Source organism: Coregonus clupeaformis, chromosome 8, assembly GCF_020615455.1.
Source record: "Coregonus clupeaformis isolate EN_2021a chromosome 8, ASM2061545v1, whole genome shotgun sequence".
Classification (NCBI taxonomy): Eukaryota; Metazoa; Chordata; class Actinopteri; order Salmoniformes; family Salmonidae; genus Coregonus; species Coregonus clupeaformis.
This window is the reverse complement of record NC_059199.1, coordinates 1,375,498-1,395,348: the sequence shown is the minus strand read 5'-3', so window position 1 is coordinate 1,395,348 and position 19,851 is coordinate 1,375,498. Positions and strand designations below refer to the sequence as shown.

At 42.8% G+C, this 19,851-nt stretch overlaps 1 protein-coding gene across 1 annotated transcript in view; it reads left to right on the top strand.

The window, feature by feature from the left end:
* Window positions 1–19,851, top strand: part of LOC121571017 (mitogen-activated protein kinase kinase kinase 11-like) — a 51,915-nt gene continuing 32,064 nt past the window's right edge. The window contains exon 1 of the mRNA XM_045221708.1: window positions 1–1,942. Coding sequence (XP_045077643.1) covers window positions 1,171–1,942 — 772 coding nt within the window. The 5' untranslated portion in view covers window positions 1–1,170. The remainder of the gene's footprint in view (window positions 1,943–19,851) is intronic.

Below are 19,851 nucleotides of genomic sequence, written 5' to 3'. Positions count from 1 at the left end.
GTGGTTCGAGAACGGGACGAGGGAAGACTGCTTAAGGAAGAGGGGACATGATAACAAATGTTAATGCATCTATTATGATGCTTTTTGGACATTGATAATAACAATGAGCTTGCCGGGGCTTGGCACTAAAGTATCGTTACGCACAATACAGGATTTGTTTTCGGTTTGCGTTTCTTAAAAAAAAAAAGTAGACTCCTAAGCAGGTTTGTACAACTCTTCCTGTTGCGAACTCGGTGGTTATCAAGTTCTTATTGAAAATACATACGTGTACAATTGAGACATTGTATATCACAATCGGGTAAGACAGCAAATATGGATAGAGTTGCGCAAACGGGTGCGGGATTTGTTGACAGAACGCATAGAAGTTTTGGCCAGACACTGTTATTCGTGCTCATGGTTTAGGGCGAGTTGGTCAGCTTTGAAACTTGTCGTAAAGCACGGGGTTCGCAGGACTAAATGCGCCTTTCCTGCTATTCTTCTCCTCTTCTCAGCGCTTCCTGCTTATGGTGGCCACCGCACTTATTGGCTAAAAATACAGAACTCAAAATGGACAACTAAACGGAGTTGAACTCTTCCGTTGGGTTATTATTGTCCAATGTTCTGGACTGGATATTCTACAACCACCTGATGCTCATTTTAGTATGATGTGATCCAACCAGTGCTCTACACAGTCGTGGTTTTGCTATAATTAAAAAAAGTATCCTTTATTTCATATCTCAAGAAGCAGCACCTAATCATTGGTCAATATGGGACTATTTGTGTTATAGTAATAGAGTAATAAAATGAGTTATGTGCTCAAACCAGGCATTGAGAAACCACACCACAACAGTCGAGTAGAAACGTGCTTTATGGAGACAACTCTGCCTTTTTACACATTGGCAGACTTGGCAGGACTGGTCACATCCATGGCCTTTGTTTGATTGTTGCTAGCTCCAATGGAAACATATGCAGTCCATGTCAGGTCGCATGAGAGACGTTATTTATCCTGTTGTCTTTGAACACGGTTGTGTTCCTGTTGGCCAGGCCTTTGAACAAATTTCACTGGTCCCTGATGAGCCAACTAGACAAAGACGAACGGGAGAGAGGCTCAATAAAGTACATTATTGTACTTTATTTTCAAAACCATACAGAATCAAACCCAGTGTCTGAACATCTGCTCATTGTGGCTCCATGGAGCCGCTGAAGAACATTTTTAGCCGTGGCCCACTGTCGAACTGGAAAGGTTTGGATCAAACGCAAAAAGGGAACTTCACCAATCCCGTGTGGACAGCTTTATTCGACTATGAGGCGTCCGGTAAAGACGAGCTCACCCTCCACAAAGGTGACCTGGTGGAAGTTCTGTCACTGGACTCAGAGATATCCGGTGACGAGGGATGGTGGGCGGGCAAGGTCAACAACAAAGTGGGCATCTTTCCCTCGAACTACGTCTCCTTCAAACCTCCTTCATATGGGAAACTGCAGGGCAATGGAGTTGGAGTGGTTGGGGAGCTTGGGCCAGCCGTAGTGGGGGTGGGGGAGTTCGAACCCGAGGCCGTGGATTTCAGGGAACTGAGCCTCGAGGAGGTCATTGGGGTCGGCGGCTTCGGCAAGGTGTATCGCGGTACATGGAGAGGTGGGCTGGAGGTTGCTGTGAAGGCGGCCCGCCAGGACCCGGACGAGGACATCAGTGTGACGGCCCAGAACGTGCGCCAGGAGGCCCGGCTGTTTGCCATGCTCACTCACCCCAACATCATCGCCCTCAAAGGGGTTTGCTTAAAGGAACCCAACTTGTGCCTCATCATGGAGTATGCGTCCGGTGGCCCGCTGAGCCGTGCACTGGCTGGGCGCCGCATCCCACCGCACGTCCTGGTCAACTGGGCGGTGCAGATTGCTAGAGGGATGCTCTACCTGCACACAGAGGCCATCGTTCCTGTCATCCACCGTGACCTCAAGTCTAACAACAGTAAGTCACTATACTAGTCACGTCCACAGTAAGCTGGTTTTAACGATGCACAGTGGTTAGAACTTTGTTATAGACGACACTAACGAGAGCTTGAAGGTCATAAACAGGTGTCAACTACTGTGAATTACTACATTTCCTTAACTCCAAGACAAACTGTCAAATTCAGTTTCACCAGTTCAATTGGCTCTGAGTGAAATGGTTATAGTCTTCCTATTTGCTGGGGAGCTTGACCTACAGGACTCAGGACATTGTGCTGTAGGTTATATTGTTGCATTGCCAGAGGCTACACCACACCACACACTTTGTCTTTGACAAAGCTCGCTTTTCTCCCAATCCATTACAATATTGGCTTTTATAGCTCACAAGTAACAAGCACAAACATACCATTTACCAGACACATTTGATGATTATTGTCCCTTCAAATGGCAAAATGGGATACCTTTTAATCCACTTTGGCTGCAGTCAAAGAGGGATTTCAATTCACCACATGTTTTGTTGTGTTTGCACCCCCCACTTGATCTCACAGGGAGCGTGGGAAATTAGATTATTATTTGGACGGAGCATCTCTCTGTTGCGCTAGGTTATTGCTTCATATCATGTGAGCACTGTAGCCTGTATAAATATAACAGAAAGGGAGAGAGCTCTCCTTCTGAGGAGATTGTGAAAGCGAGCATTTCTCGATAACGAGACCAGCCGCTTCGCAAGCAAAGGTCAAGAATTCTAGTGGGTGCATTTCAAGACAGTCAGAACTCACTCTTTGGACTTTGATGACTTTGATTTTGGGAATAACTGTGATTTATGTAGGTGTTTTGAGCTCTAGCCCTTACATGGACCTTGTCATTAAGCCACATCAAATAGATGCAATAAAGGTGATAAAGAGAGAATTCAACCCTCTCAAACCATAACAACAGCTTCTTGGAACTGTCAGGCTGAGAGGCTTGATCGTATCCTTGATTGTCAAAACACAAGGCCACCTGAATTCACACAGAGGCAAAACCATTATTATCATACTTTTGACAAATCCGATAATCCCTGTCAGTGGCTCGGGCAATATCTGTAATGGTTCAGGGTTTGTTATTGTTCAACATCCCCTCTTTTTCCATTCATTCAGATCACCAAAGACCCACTTCCATCTTGGATAATCTCTCTGTACAGCCGTGTTACGTTATGCAAAACAGAAAAAGATCAAGGTAGTTTTTTTGTTAGACTAGAGTCCGACACCACTTCTGAGAATATGGGCCTTGGTAGGTCTTAGTTCTACACCCAGTTTCAAGGTTTTCGGTCACACCAAACACTAAGTTGGCCAAAGTATCACTGTTTCAGTCCATCACCTCCATCTTCTTCATCTTCCTCATTAAGAGGCAAGCCAGCAGCCGGGGGATTGCCAGTTTGAATCCCGGGTCTGACAGGGGAAAAAAATCTGTCGGGAAGTGAGCTGGCAACCGGAGGGTTGCTGGTATAAAATCCTTGATGCCATTGCCTTGCCTGCCGTTGTGCCCTTTAGCAAGGCACTTAACCCCCCACAACAACTGCTCCACGAGCGCCCAGTATGGCAGCCCCCTGCTCCAACCTCTCCAACCTGTATGTGTGTCTTTTGGAAGGGTTGGGATGAAGCAGACTCACATTTCAGTTGGACATTGTGTACAATTGATAAATAAAATAATCTTAATCTTAACTTGTTCCCATACACTCCCCTCTACTCTCATTCTCCATTGTTCTGACTGAGCAGACATCAATGAACCCACTGGACTGGAAAACACCCCTGTTGTTTTTTAATGTAGAGTTTGTAGGCTATATGGAACAACACAACCAACACAGTCCCTCTTTGTGCTGTTAAAATGTTATCTCTGCACTACCTCCTACCTCTTGTTTTTTATTTATTTCTTCTCTGAAGCTTTGTCCCAGACCTGCCTCTACTTGTCTCTCTGTTGTGGCAGTGAGCAATATCCAGTTGTTTGGGGAAAGGGAGGTCTGTGCTCGCTCCCGATGGGTTTAAAAACACACTATTTGTTCCTATAGAGAAAGAGCGAGAGAACAAGGGCATGGTTTCTTCAGTGTTTCACCAATCATTTAAAAGTGTACAGGAGAACCACCCCTTTAATCAAATCAAATTGTATTGGTCGCATACACATATTTAGCAGATGTTATTACAGGTGTAGCGAAATGCTTTAAGGGTTCAAGGAAAGGTAGCGAAGTGCACAAGTTGGTGGCCATTGAAGGAACATTGAGGTGTTCGAGCTTCTAAAAAATAATTACAAACCATTGAACCACAACGAGGCCTTAGATTCAATAAGTTCCTGCTATTAGGTGAACTGTGAAATAGGTAGCGTAGAGATGCGGTCTTAAGGGCAGACATTCTGAAGAATACAGAAGGTTCTGGTGCAAAGGTGTACAATTTTTATTTCTAGTGTTCAATTGTGACAGCCGGCAATAAATATTTACAAGACAAACAGGTAGAATTCTATTTTCTTTTTAAAATCACATAATAGCAGGAACAACACCATCTAGTGGTCAGAACCTGGTAATATCAGGATGTAGGATGGGACATAAACCTAACAACTTCAATGACTAATTTCTCTGAACAGGGGGAAAAAAACATCACCAAATTCACGGACAATACATGATATAGGATGAAGAATCAATACTCTGAGCCGCATCTCCCACACTACTTGTCAGACATAGAGACACACACACACACACACACACTCATTAACCTCAGCCCCCTTATCAGTCAGTCATTGACATATTGGCCTTCAGACACACACAATCAGTCATAAATACATTGGCACACATACAGTATATTTAGACACTATAAATACACACTGTTATAATAATAATAATAATACATGGGACTTATATAGCGCTTTTCAATGACCCAAAGTCGCTCTACAGTTGGAGAAACTAAACAAAATAATGAGATCTAAACAAGACAAAGCCAGACTAACAGCAGGAAGAAACACACATGAAACAAAGAGAAAGGGGAGAGTGTATGAGTGAGCAAGCAGATGTTTTGTGTGTGTGTGTGTGTGTGTGGGGGGGGGTCTTAGGAGTAAGCCATGGTGAAAAGGTGGGGCTTTAAGAGGGTCTGAAAGATGGTGATGGACTCAGTCACCGATGGCTGGAGGGAGGGAGTTCCAGAGCCTTGGAGCAACCCTGGAGAAGGCCCTGTCGCCGAAGCTCTGGCCAACTATAGTTGGAAATCACATGGAAAACGCCACACTAAGCATTAATGGTCTTTTTAAAAGAAGAACCACAGTTTAAATCAGGGGTCTCCAACAGGTCGATTGCGAGCTACAAGTCGCTGGCAGCCCACCTATGAGTAGCTCGCCAAACAATTCTGAAAGTACATGCAATTTTCACGTGTTCCACCGCAAACTGTCATAAACAAATCTCACAAGTATCCGACACTGCAAGCTCCCAGCTATTATCTAATCAATGCAACATTGACACTATCCCACCCCTGGTTAGCCACTATTGGCTTAAAAAGCCAAACCCAACACAATATTTGCCTATTAATTTCCAGGAATATTGCCCCTGTCTGTGTGGTGCGTGCATTTGTCTATCACTCCGTGTGTAGCCAGTTAATGTGATAATCGTCTCGTGGGTTGACAGAAATATTTTCCCCAAAACCTCCATTAAATGTTAACTTCAAAGTAGGCTTATATCATGAGGAAGTATATCATTTGTATCTATTATTTGTTATTTGCAAACCTTGCAATGAAATGAGCAGCAGCAGTACAGAACCATCACTAGACCGGCACATCGGACAGCACATTCCTCATTCGCTAGATTCACAATTAAAGGGAATTACATTTTAAAAATCACATTTGTTCGTTTTCTTCCAGACCTAAATAAGAATGGTGTTCAGATGTGGTTTAAGCATTGACATGGACTCAGAACATCCAATTTCATTGTTTCTCTTTTAACAATTGTAATTTTGAGAGTGAAAAAAATATATATTCTGAAACCAGGAAAAATATAACTGAGAAAACATAATTTGGGAAAATGTAAAGCTACATTTTCAAAAAAATAAAACAATAAATGTATAGGGCCCCCCCCCTAAGAGTTGTTTATTAACCTTCATTCTACCAGGTGTACTGACAGAAAACATAGTGTACAATAGAAAGTAGTGCACTAAGGACTCTGGGAACAGTCGCAGGGGAGAAGAGAAGAATATGCCTATTTGAAAGCTAGAAAGAATTGTAGCTCACGACATGTTACATTTTTTTCAAAGTAGCTCTCATGCTAGAAAAGGTTTAAATACCCTGGATTAAATAGATCTTGCATCAACACTTTTTTTCCCCCCAGAGTGGACAAGCATCTGATACAGCTGTGCACCACCAGCATGTTTTTACTCAGGGCCCCTAGCGCCCCAACGCAGCGCACTGAAAACATCCCCTGTGTTACTTTGCACTCACAGACACACTCTGGCAGTCTCTCGATATTCACACACACGTTCTCACACACATCAACATTCCCAAGTTCACTGAGGGGAATTATGAGGGCAATTTAGACATTTAGCCCATAGTGGTGGCATGCGAGGTATTCAGTCCAGGAAATAGACATATTGAACTTGATAAACTCCTGAAATGCAACCCAAGTCTGGCATGGTGACTTGTATTATCTGTAACAGGGGTTGCTGCGTCAATAGACTTGCTTTGCCAGTCACAGGTATGTAGTTGGAGACTACTGAGTCAAGCTAGCTAGGCTAAAGAGAGCTGATCTAGGATCAGCTATCATCTGTCCATGTCATCATGATCTAACTCTGAGACGCTGTATGAAGACGGGCCCTGATATACACATTAGAAAGAGAATCCTAGAGGAAAGATTTGACTTTTTTCACATTTTGTTGTTTTACAGACTGAATTTTAAATGAATTAAATTGAGATTTTGTGTCACTGGCCTACACACTATACCCCATAATGTCAAAGTGGAATTATTTTTTTAGAAACGTTTACAAATTAATTAAAAATGAAAAGCTGAAATGCCTTGAGTCAATAAGTATTCAACCCCTTTGTTATGGCAAGCCTAAGTAAGTTCAGGAGTAAAAATGTGCTTAAAAAGTTGCATGGACTCACTCTGTGTGCAATAATAGTGTTTAACATGATTTTTTTATGACTACCTCATCTCTGTACCCCACACATACAATTATCTGTAAGGTCCATCAGTCGAGCAGTGAATTTCAAACAGATTCAACCACAAAGACCAAGGAGGTTTTCCAATGCCTCGCAAAGAAGGGCACCTATTGGTAGATGGGTAAAAAATAAAAAAGGCAGACATTGAATAACCCTTTGAGCATGGTGAAGTTATTAATTACACTTTGGATGATGTATCAATACACCCAGTCACTACAAAGATACAGACCAATTAGAGAGTTTAATGGCCGTGATAGGAGAAAACTGAGGATGGATCAACAATATTGTATTTACTCCACAATACTAACCTATTTGACAGAGTAAAAAGAAGAAAGCCTGTACAGAATATAAATATTCCAAAACATGCATTCTGTTTGCAACAAGGCACTAAAGTAAAACTGCAAAAAAATGGCAAATAAATTAACTTTATGTCATGAATACAAAGCATTATATTATATTTGGGGCAAACACAACACATCACAGAGTACCCCTCTTCATATTTTCAAGCATGGTAGTGGATGCATCATGTTATGGGTATGCTTGTCATCGGCAAGGACTAGGGAGTTTTTTTTGTGGATACAAATAAACGGAATAGAGCTAAGCGCAGGCAAAATTCTAGAGGAAAACCTGGTTCAGCCTGCTTTCCAACAAACACTGGGAGACAAATTCACCTTTTAGCAGGGCAATAACCTAAAACACAAGGCCAAATATACACTGGAGTTGCTTACCAAGACAACATTGAAGGTTCCTGAGTGGCCTAGTTACAGTTTTGACTGAAATCGGCTTGAAAATCCATGGCAAGACTTGAAAATGGCTGTCTAGCAATGATCAACAACCAACTTGACAGAGCTTGAACATTTTTTTAAAGAATAATGTGCAAATATTGTACAATCCAGGTGTGCAAATCTCTTAGAGACTTACCCAGAAAGACTCACAGCTGTAATCGTTGCCAAAGGTGATTCTAACATGTATTGACTCAAGGGTGTAAATACTTATGTACATGAGGTATTTCTGTATTTCATTTGTAAGAAATTAGCAAAGATTTTGAAAAATATGTTTTCACTTTGTAATTATTAAAATCTATTTAACCCATTTTGAATTCAGGCTGTAGAACAACAAAATGTGGAATAAGTCTAGGGGTATGAATACTTTCTGAAGGCACTGTGATGGTTGGAGATAAGGCTTGACAGTTATGGCCAGTTAGTCATTTAAAATAGAATATGTGGCTTGTTAAGTAGGTCATGAGATGAGTAGGAGGAGACGGTACTCGTAAATTCAAATCAATAACTAATCTGCATATTAAAACAGAAAACAAATTACGCTCTATTTGTGGCTTGAAATACAACTAGGATAAGATCCTGGTCTTGTAGATAGAAACAGGCTGAATGCTAAATGTAGCCACAAATCGATTGAGTAAATGACCTTACTATAGGTTAATTTCAATCTTCTATATTAATTCACCAACCAATCAAGGTTTTTTCTACAAATACGTTTGGCACAAAGTGCATAGTTTTGCTTAGGAGAGACCACAAAGTTCAAAACCCCCAACTACAACACAGCCGACAGAGAGTGGCAAGGAACAACTCCCTCAGCCTTGATTGGAACAATCCTGTGCTTATCCTTCCACTGACATTGGCATATCTTCAATGCCAGCGTGTTGCTGCCTGACAGGCATCACCTGTGATGGGGTGGCAGTACCAGGCTCTGTGGAGGAGGTCAACCAGGGCAAGGCTCTGGTGTATTTCCATTGGCACAGTGTCTGGCTGGCTGTGATAAGAGTGCGCTAGCCCCCCCTCCCCCTTCTCTCTCTTTGTGTGTTCCCTACTCTTTATTTTGGAAATGCCGGCAGGCTGCATCCGGAGATCCCAGGCTCTGATTGGGATAGGGGAGGGCAGGATGGTGGAGGGAGGGCGGAGCAGGTACAGTGGCTTGCGAAAGTATTCACCCCCCTTGGCATTTTTCCTATTTTGTTGCCTTACAACCTGGAATTAAAATGGGGGGTTTGTATCATTTGATTTACACAACATGCCCACAACTTTGAAGATGCAAAATATTTTTTATTGTGAAACAAACAAGAAATAAGACTAAAAAACAGAACTTGAGCGTGCATAACTATTCACCCCCCCAAAGTCAATACTTTGTAGAGCCACCTTTTTCAGCAATTACAGCTGCAAGTCTCTTGGGGTATGTCTCTATAAGCTTGGCACATCTAGCCACTGGGATTTTTGCCCATTCTTCAAGGCAAAACTACTCCAGCTCCTTCAAGTTGGATGGGTTCCGCTGGTGTACAGCAATCTTTAAGTCATATCACAGATCCTCAATTGGATTGAGGTCTGGGCTTTGACTAGGCCATTCCAAGACATTTAAATGTTTCCCCTTAAACCACTCAAGTGTTGCTTTAGCAGTATGCTTAGGGTCATTGTCCTGCTGGAAGGTGAACCTCCGTCCCAGTCTCAAATCTCTGGAAGACTGAAACAGGTTTCCCTCAAGAATTTCCCTGTATTTAGCGCCATCCATCATTCCTTCAATTCCTTCAATTTCCCAGTCCCTGCCGATGAAAAACATAATGGTGTTCTCGGGGTGATGAGAGGTGTTGGGTTTGCGCCAGACATAGCGTTTTCCTTGATGGCCCAAAAGCTCAATTTTAGTCTCATCTGACCAGAGTACCTTCTTCCATATGTTTGGGGAGTCTCCCACATGCCTTTTGGTAAACACCAAACGTCTTTGCTTATTTTTGATCTTATTTAGGGGCTTCATAGCAAAGGGGGTGAATACATACAGTGGGGAAAAAAAGTATTTAGTCAGCCACCAATTGTGCAAGTTCTCCCACTTAAAAAGATGAGAGAGGCCTGTAATTTTCATCATAGGTACACGTCAACTATGACAGACAAATTGAGAAAAAAAAATCCAGAAAATCACATTGTAGGATTTTTAATGAATTTATTTGCAAATTATGGTGGAAAATAAGTATTTGGTCAATAACCAAAAGTTTCTCAATACTTTGTTATATACCCTTTGTTGGCAATGACACAGGTCAAATGTTTTCTGTAAGTCTTCACAAGGTTTTCACACACTGTTGCTGGTATTTTGGCCCATTCCTCCATGCAGATCTCCTCTAGAGCAGTGATGTTTTGGGGCTGTCGCTGGGCAACACAGACTTTCAACTCCCTCCAAAGATTTTCTATGGGGTTGAGATCTGGAGACTGGCTAGGCCACTCCAGGACCTTGAAATGCTTCTTACGAAGCCACTCCTTCGTTGCCCGGGCGGTGTGTTTGGGATCATTGTCATGCTGAAAGACCCAGCCACGTTTCATCTTCAATGCCCTTGCTGATGGAAGGAGGTTTTCACTCAAAATCTCACGATACATGGCCCCATTAATTCTTTCCTTTACACGGATCAGTCGTCCTGGTCCCTTTGCAGAAAAACAGCCCCAAAGCATGATGTTTCCACCCCCATGCTTCACAGTAGGTATGGTGTTCTTTGGATGCAACTCAGCATTCTTTGTCCTCCAAACACGACGAGTTGAGTTTTTACCAAAAAGTTATATTTTGGTTTCATCTGACCATATGACATTCTCCCAATCCTCTTCTGGATCATCCAAATGCAGTCTAGCAAACTTCAGACGGGCCTGGACATGTACTGGCTTAAGCAGGGGGACACGTCTTTCACTGCAGGATTTGAGTCCCTGGCGGCGTAGTGTGTTACTGATGGTAGGCTTTGTTACTTTGGTCCCAGCTCTCTGCAGGTCATTCACTAGGTCCCCCCGTGTGGTTCTGGGATTTTTGCTCACCGTTCTTGTGATCATTTTGACTCCACGGGGTGAGATCTTGCGTGGAGCCCCAGATCGAGGGAGATTATCAGTGGTCTTGTATGTCTTCCATTTCCTAATAATTGCTCCCACAGTTGATTTCTTAAAACCAAGCTGCTTACCTATTGCAGATTCAGTCTTCCCAGCCTGGTGCAGGTCTACAATGTTGTTTCTGGTGTCCTTTGACAGCTCTTTGGTCTTGGCCATAGTGGAGTTTGGAGTGTGACTGTTTGAGGTTGTGGACAGGTGTCTTTTATACTGATAACAAGTTCAAACAGGTGCCATTAATACAGGCAACGAGTGGAGGACAGAGGAGCCTCTTAAAGAAGAAGTTACAGGTCTGTGAGAGCCAGAAATCTTGCTTGTTTGTAGGTGACCAAATACTTATTTTCCACCATAATTTGCAAATAAATTCATAAAAAATCCTACAATGTGATTTTCTGGATTTTTTTTCCTCAATTTGTCTGTCATAGTTGACGTGTACCTATGATGAAAATTACAGGCCTCTCTCATCTTTTTAAGTGGGAGAACTTGCACAATTGGTGGCTGACTAAATACTTTTTTCCCCACTGTATGCACGCACCACTTTTCCGTTATTTTTTTTTTTGAATTTTTTGAAACAAGTTATGTTTTTCATTTCATTTCACCAATTTTGACTATTTTGTGTATGTCCATTACATGAAGTCCAAATAAAAATCCATTTAAATTACAGGTTGTAATGCAACAAAATAGGAAAAACGCCAAGGGGGATGAATACTTTTGCAAGGCACTGTAGGAGCTGGCACGGGATTCCCCTACACACACACACACACACTGCTGGCCCCATTGGGTAACTCTGGCTTGGATACACACACGCATTGATACACACACATGCACGTACACCATACACACACACACACACAATCCCCCTACACACACACACACTTGACTATAGTTCCAGAATAATAAAATGCTATGTATAGAACAGAGAGCAATGGGATGAGGGGCTGAACAACATAACTTCAGGGGAGGAGAGGAGAGAGGGGAAAATAAGACACTCTAAGGTCACACCACACAGGATGTGGAGAGGTTTCCAAAACCCAGGAAATTGTAGAGATTTTTTTTCCAGGCTTAGGCTAACATTTGGTTTCTCTCACTGGCTTGGTTTGGCATCTTTTCTACAGTGATCCTAAGGCAGTTCTCATGTAGATAGAGAATTCTCACCACTGGCTTGTGAAATGCTAAATGGATGCAAGGATCAGGCTGATATTTGGTTAGAATAATTTGACACATTTTCCTGTATTATGTTTCCATCTCTGTACCTGAGCATTTGTAGGTGTATATGCAGTTGATGTATTAGAGTTGAGGTATACTTATCATACTTCTACATTTCCGTTGGCTCTCTCAGTAAATTGAAACTGATTTATCTGTTCCAGTGCCGTTCTACATGACTGTGCAAACATTGGAGTGTTTAGTCAGCCAAACCTTGATAGCTAGCTAGGTCAATGCACGACATGGGACCATCGCATTGTACCATGTTGTATAAAGTTAGGAAGTGACTGCCCACTTACCACTACACCATGTGAGGTCGACCCCTGATTGACCCCATGTTCTGGATTTCCCTGAATACCAGAGAGAAAGAGGTGAAGTGAGAGGGCTGACTCCGCCCCCAAATCGGTCTACTCGAGAATAAAGCCTTGAGCAGACCAAGTGGGGATTTTTTGTAGGGAGGTCAATGAGAGAGTGTTGAATTTAGTCAACATAAAATGTAATTGCTAATTTGCTACGTGAGGCTTATTTGATCAAATAGAGGTTTCGTAATGTTTAGGTTGTTACGAATATACTGATATAAGTGGATGCACGTGGCGTCCTGGCAACTTTGAGAGAAACTATTTTATTATTATTTTTGTGTGTGTATTTTACCCACTTTTTCGATCTTGTCTCATTGCTGCAACTCCCCAACGGGCTCGGGAGAGGCAAAGGTTGAGTCATGCGTCCTCCGAAACATAACCCACCAAACCGCACTTCTTAACACCCGCCCGCTTAACCCGGAAGCCAGCTTAACCAATGTGTTGGAGGGAACACCATTCAACTGATGACCAAAGTCAGCCTGTAGGCGCCCGGCCCGCCACAAGGAGTCGCTAGAGCATGATGAGCCAAGTAAAGCCCCCCGGCCAAACCCTCCCCCAACCTGGACGACGCTGGGCCAATTGTGCGCCGCCCTATGGGACTCCCGGTCCCCGCCGGTTGTGACACAGCCACTACAGACCCGGGTCTGTAGTGACACCTCAAGCACTGCGATGCAGTGCCTCAGACCGCTGCGCCACTCGGGAGGCCCTGAGAGAAACTATTTTATAACGGAGTTGTGCCTGTTGTTCACATGCGTATCTGCCCTCTCATTGGCCAGAATGTTTCCGCCTCCTCCCACCTGCCTTCGCCTTTGCAGACATTTATTCCCATTGTTAGAGCAGACAGTCCAATATCTTGTCAATATATACATCATCTTTGAGGATACTCTGCGAATGGAGGTTAAACTCAACGACTGGCAGCCATTGTGGCTCCAGTAGTTTGTGTTAGCTGTTAGCTAGCGCTGGTTAATAGGTGAGTTATCTCAGGCCCCTGGTTCATTACATGGTCCAGGCCAATTTGGTGCAGAGATAATCATTAATAACTCTCTCAGACAGCTTTGATGTTAGTGTTGATGTCAGCTTCACTGTGATTTGGACATTTATCCCACAGTCTGTCTCTGTCTCTCTCTCTCTCTTCTGTCTCTCTCTCTTCTGTCTCTGTCGCTCTTCTGTCTCGGTCTCTGTTTCTGTCTCTCGCTTTTCTGTCTCTGTCTCCCTCCCTCCCTCCCTCTCCCTCTCAGTGTTTGAGGTTGGCAGACTGTCTGTCAGCCTATGGCTCCGTCCTCAGGGGACAAAGCTCTCGTTCTTCCTGGGGAAAGCCCCTACCCCTGCCGGAATTCTCCCTCGCCTACGGACAGAGAGCAGATCCGGCACAAACACACAAGAGGGAAGGAGAGAGAGAGAGAGAGAGAGAGGTGTAGAGAAAGGAAGAGAAGTGATAGGGTAAAAAGAGACAGATTACCACTTTATGAATTACTGATCAATGTCATGCTACTAATGAATTTAGTCAAGTTGTCAATGCAGGTGAGGCCTTATTACGTAACATTGCCACTTTTCCTTTTGAAAAAATAACAACCAATATGTTTGTAAGTACAAGCTACACTTATTGGAACGGCATGCCTCTGGAGAATGCAAATGTGTGTTCTCTGATAAGCTGCTGAGAAAGTGAAATAGGCCCACAGCCCTTCCTTGGTTGTGGTTAATGAAGTGCATGTCAGTGCTAACTCACCCACACTCTTGAGATGTAATGTAAATAGCTTGAGTTCCCCTAGATAAGGTAAGGCATTAGGAAACCTTTCTTCCCACAATGCAATGCAACAGAGCAGAAGATCTTGCTTCATATATATGTATCTATTGTAGACTGGGCCGGTAAATACATTTCTAGGTCGCTCCTGAGAGAGTCATTTCAGTAAGTGACTACCTACTCTGTTTTCTGAACAACAAACTATACCAAACAGAGTCCCGTTGCCATGGGGATGGAGCTGCTGTCTTGCGGGCGTCTGTTTGGTTGCTGTGTCTGTGTCTGGAGGTTGATTGTCTGGGGCTGGGCAGAGAGGCAGGTATCAGCTCTGGGTGTAGGAGTGCCATATGTCCATGTTCCCCTTATTCACAATGACAAGCAGGGACCAGTTAACTACAACTGTTACAGTTTTTCTCGATTGTTTACACACATTTTCTGAAAGCATGCCTCATATTCTCAGAACTCTACACACAAATCAAAAAACACACACACAATGGGCAAAACCCCTCAATTCTCCAGCAAAATGAAACTTTACATTCAAAACAATGTTATTTCTTATCACAATGGTATTTTATTTTCAAATGACACACAAACCATCATATGAATAGACATTTATAAGAACCAGTTGAACACTGATGTGCTCAATGTAAAACACTATGATGAATGGAAAACACTTCTTCTCCATTCATCATAATGACTTTTGGTTCAGTGTTGCCATTACTACAGACAGTACATACATAAGTGTGTTGTAAAATATTTGAGAATATTGTTTTTATACTCAGAACACACAAATACACGGTAACAAATATATTTAATTTTTCCCACAAAAACAATGTACACAGTGTACATCCCATTCCCAACCAACACAAAGTTGCACATACAGTGGTCTACATACAAAACAGAAGAATTTAATGTATACAGTTACAGCAAAAAATTTTTTAAAACTATGCTGCATCCTCTCTTCTGTTGCGGTCTGGCCACAGCACCTCATCCACATCACAAGCATTGTTTTGCCTGGCCAAGCAGCGGGGGAAATATCGCCTAGCATGGTGATTCCAGCCATGAAAAGCATCAGCTGCTATATCTCCACATGCGTCTTCCACAGCTTGGAGAAGAGGTACTGTATACGCGTTTGTGGATTTCGGTCATACACTTTGGGAGGAATGGAGAATATGGAGGGAGATAAACAACTGAAAGCGTGGGTGGGCAGTGAACCAGTTACGAACCAGAGCAGCCCTGTGGAAACTTACGTTGTCCCAAATGACAACGTACCTGAGCTGCTCTGGGCCATCTACCTGATCTGGTGGAATGAGTGTGTTGTGTAGGGTCCAGGAATGTGATCAGATGGGCGGTGTTGTAGGGGCCAAGGGTAGCATGGTGATGGATGACGCCGTGGTGGGTAATCGCTGCACACATTGTGATGTTCCCTCTGCGCTGGCCAGGGACTTGAACAATGGCACGCTGGCCGATGATATTCCTTCCCCTCTTTCGTCTTTTTGTGAGGTTGAATCCTACCTCATCAATGAAGATGAACTGGTGCTCCACTGCAGCCACCTCTAGCTCAAGGACTCTCTGAAACACATGACAATATCAGAAATAGACATGGAGTGGTCACTATTGTGAAGCACAATCATTATGATTACAATACTGAAATATGTATAATTTATACAGTGTTGAGAGTATGCATCAATTGTGGGATTGTATAGGACTCACTTGCACATAGTTATATCGCAATTCTTTGACTCTTTCTGAATTGCGTTCAAATGGCACCCTGTAGACCTGCTTCATCCTGAGATTATTTCTGCGCAAGACACGGTCCAGTGTTGATAAGCCTATCAATATTTTGAAATATCTAATTGTTTTCTATTATTTTTCTTTGTATTTGCTGTAATGTTATGGCGTTATTTTCTAGGACCATGTTCATGATTTCAGTTTCCTGTTCAGGAGACAGAACACGTTCCCGACCACCTTGTGTTGGTAATCTTTCAGTTCTGCCAAACAAATAGTAAAATGCTGTAAATACAAAGTAGAAATACACTTCCCAAATACTTGAAACATACTTTATTTTTACAGTCCTACAGAACAGTCCACAGGCAATACTGTACTACTGTACTCATTGAGTACTGTATTGATATGCAGTACTGCAATTTTCTAGTGAGAGTAGATTTCTTACCTATTCTCATATCGGAATGTCCGGATCATGGATGCTACAGTGTACCTGCTCAAATTTGGCTGTACTCTTTGCCCAGCCTCCCTCATTGTTAGACCATGGTTGACCACATGATCAACCAAAGTGGCTCGGATCTCATCAGAGATTACGGTCCTTGGCCTTCCTCGTCCTTGTCCTCCCCGTCCTCCTCCTCTTACTCTCACTCCTCTGGCTCTGCCTCTGTTTCCAATGTTGGCATCCATTGCTCCAAAACAGAAGAGCTCACCTGTTGCCCTTTTATGCTGAAGCTCTGATTGCTAATTGTAAAACTGTGTGACGGGTGTTTGCCCATGTGATGAGTCAGTGTGCATATTTGAATGGCAGTGTGTTCATTGTGAAAACAAGAGATTTTCTGCATGATAATTGTGCCAAATGCAAAGATTTGTGTGTAGTGTTTTGAAAAAAGTGTGTTGTAGAACTGCAATTTGAGTGTAAAGCAGGAATTGTGCTTGTAGTTTAGCAGAATTGGTTCAGGGGGTTGGTGCATGAGTTACATGTTGTGGTCATTGTGTCTCAAGTACCAGTATTTGTGTGTAAACAATTGAGAAAAACTGTAAGATAATGGTAAATTGGCCTACTACCTTCTACATAACGGTTATGGTAATGTTACATAGGCCTACTACCTTCTACATAACGGTTATGGTAATGTTACATAGGCCTACTACCTTCTACATAACGGTTATGGTAACGTTACATAGGCCTACTACCTTCTACATAACAGTTATGGTAACGTTACATAGGCCTACTACCTTCTACATAACGGTTACGGTAACGTTACATACAGTGGGGAAAAAAAGTATTTAGTCAGTCACCAATTGTGCAAGTTCTCCCACTTAAAAAGAAGAGAGAGGCCTGTAATTTTCATCATAGGTACATGCCAACTATGACAGACAAAATGAGAAAAAAAATCCAGAAAATCACATTGTAGGTTTTTTATGAATTTATTTGCAAATTATGGTGGAAAATAAGTATTTGGTCAATAACAAAAGTTTCTCAATACTTTGTTATATACCCTTGTTGGCAATGACACAGGTCAAACGTTTTCTGTAAGTCTTCACAAGGTTTTCACACACTGTTGCTGGTATTTTGGCCCATTCCTCCATGCAGATCTCCTCTAGAGCAGTGATGTTTTGGGGCTGTCGCTGGGCAACACGGACTTTCAACTCCCTCCAAAGATTTTCTATGGGGTTGAGATCTGGAGACTGGCTAGGCCACTCCAGGACCTTGAAATACTTCTTACGAAGCCACTCCTTCGTTTCCGGGCGGTGATTTGGGATCATTGTCATGCTGAAAGACCCAGCCACGTTTCATCTTCAATGCCCTTGCTGATGGAAGGAGGTTTTCACTCAAAATCTCACGATACATGGCTCCATTCATTCTTTCCTTTACACGGATCAGTCGTCATGGTCCCTTTGCAGAAAAACAGCCCCAAAGCATGATGTTTCCACCCCCATGCTTCACAGTAGGTATGGTGTTCTTTGGATGCAACTCAGCATTCTTTGTCCTCCAAACACGACGAGTTGAGTTTTTACCAAAAAAGTTATATTTTGGTTTCATCTGACCATATGACATTCTCCCAATCCTCTTCTGGATCATCCAAATGCACTCTAGCAAACTTCAGACGGGCCTGGACATGTACTGGCTTAAGCAGGGGGGACACGTCTGCCACTGCAGGATTTGAGTCCCTGGCGGCGTAGTGTGTTACTGATGGTAGGCTTTGTTACTTTGGTCCCAGCTCTCTGCAGGTCATTCACTAGGTCCCCCTGTGTGGTTCTGGGATTTTTGCTCACCGTTCTAGTGATCATTTTGACCCCATGGGGTGAGATCTTGCGTGGAGCCCCAGATCTAGGGAGATTATCAGTGGTCTTGTATGTCTTCCATTTCCTAATAATTGCTCCCACAGTTGATTTCTTCAAACCAAGCTGCTTACCTATTGCAGATTCAGTCTTCCCAGCCTGGTGCAGGTCTACAATTTTGTTTCTGGTGTCCTTTGACAGCTCTTTGGTCTTGGCCATAGTGGAGTTTGGAGTGTGACTGTTTGAGGTTGTGGACAGGTGTCATTTATACTGATAACAAGTTCAAACAGGTGCCATTAATACAGGTAATGAGTGGAGGACAGAGGAGCCTCTTAAAGAAGAAGTTACAGGTCTGTGAGAGCCAGAAATCTTGCTTGTTTGTGGGTGACCAAATACTTATTTTCCACCATAATTTGCAAATAAATTCATTAAAAATCCTACAATGTGATTTTCTGGATTTTCTTTTCTCAATTTGTCTGTCATAGTTGACGTGTACCTATGATGAAAATTACAGGCCTCTCTCATATTTTTAAGTGGGAGAACTTGCACAATTGGTGGCTGACTAAATACTTTTTTGCCCCACTGTAGGCCTACTACCTTCTACATAACGGTTACGGTAATGTTAGTAATGAGCACAAATGTGTACAAGGCCTTAGACTTCTAGTCTGCTACATCAGTTGGTGAACCTTGAACCTTGAACCCTGAGATATGTCATGCTATAGAAGTCAGTGGTCACACAGTTCACTGGTTATTGTTATAGCAGCCAATGATATTGAGTGGAGAATGCTGTGGTCATGTGGTGCGATGGGCCAAAGAGTGTCTGAATTAAGGATGCACTCTGCTTCATCACAGGAAGTGGAGGAAGACTATTGAGCATGCTACATTGCTAAAATGCTTTGTCTGTGTGACTGTGTGCACGTGCGCACGTCTCAACAGTTTTTATTTTAGTTACTGCAAGTCACGACCCTGGCAGACACCTCTGGGTGTCCTAGACTGTCCGTTTATTGGTCGATAACAATCAACCTTCTCTCACCGGAGCGACCAATTTGGCTAATTCACCCAAATATCCCACAGTCCTCTCTGGCTGTATCAATCATGAGAGCAACCTCACCCCTGTTAACCCCAGTTTCTAAAAATAGGATTAGTCTTAATCTGCATGATGAAGCGCAGCCCTTGTTTTGAAATGTGCTCAACACTAGCGACACTTGATGGATGGAATGGAGACTCGTTTTATTGTTGTTTACGTTTCGCTTACAATGCTAACAACTTTGACAAAGAAAAGTCTCCTGTCTAAAGTCTCATATCTACCCCATTTGGTTTGTTTTTCTCTAGTTACCTGATAACCTACGATTCTAAGACAATGGTTTTACTGTAAATCCTCTGAAGGAGAGAAAGTTAATAGAAGTCTGACGCACATAAATGAGAAAAACAGTATGATTCTTAGAAATACAAAATAGAGGTCAAGCGGGACAGACGGCATTTGTCTGGATCTCATCAAACAATTTAATGCCATCAGCTCTCATAACTGTGTCTGTGCTCAGTTTTTAGGTACTCCTCCTAAGGCATCTCTGTGTTTACAACATGCATGTTTATTTGACGCTGTGTGTGATAC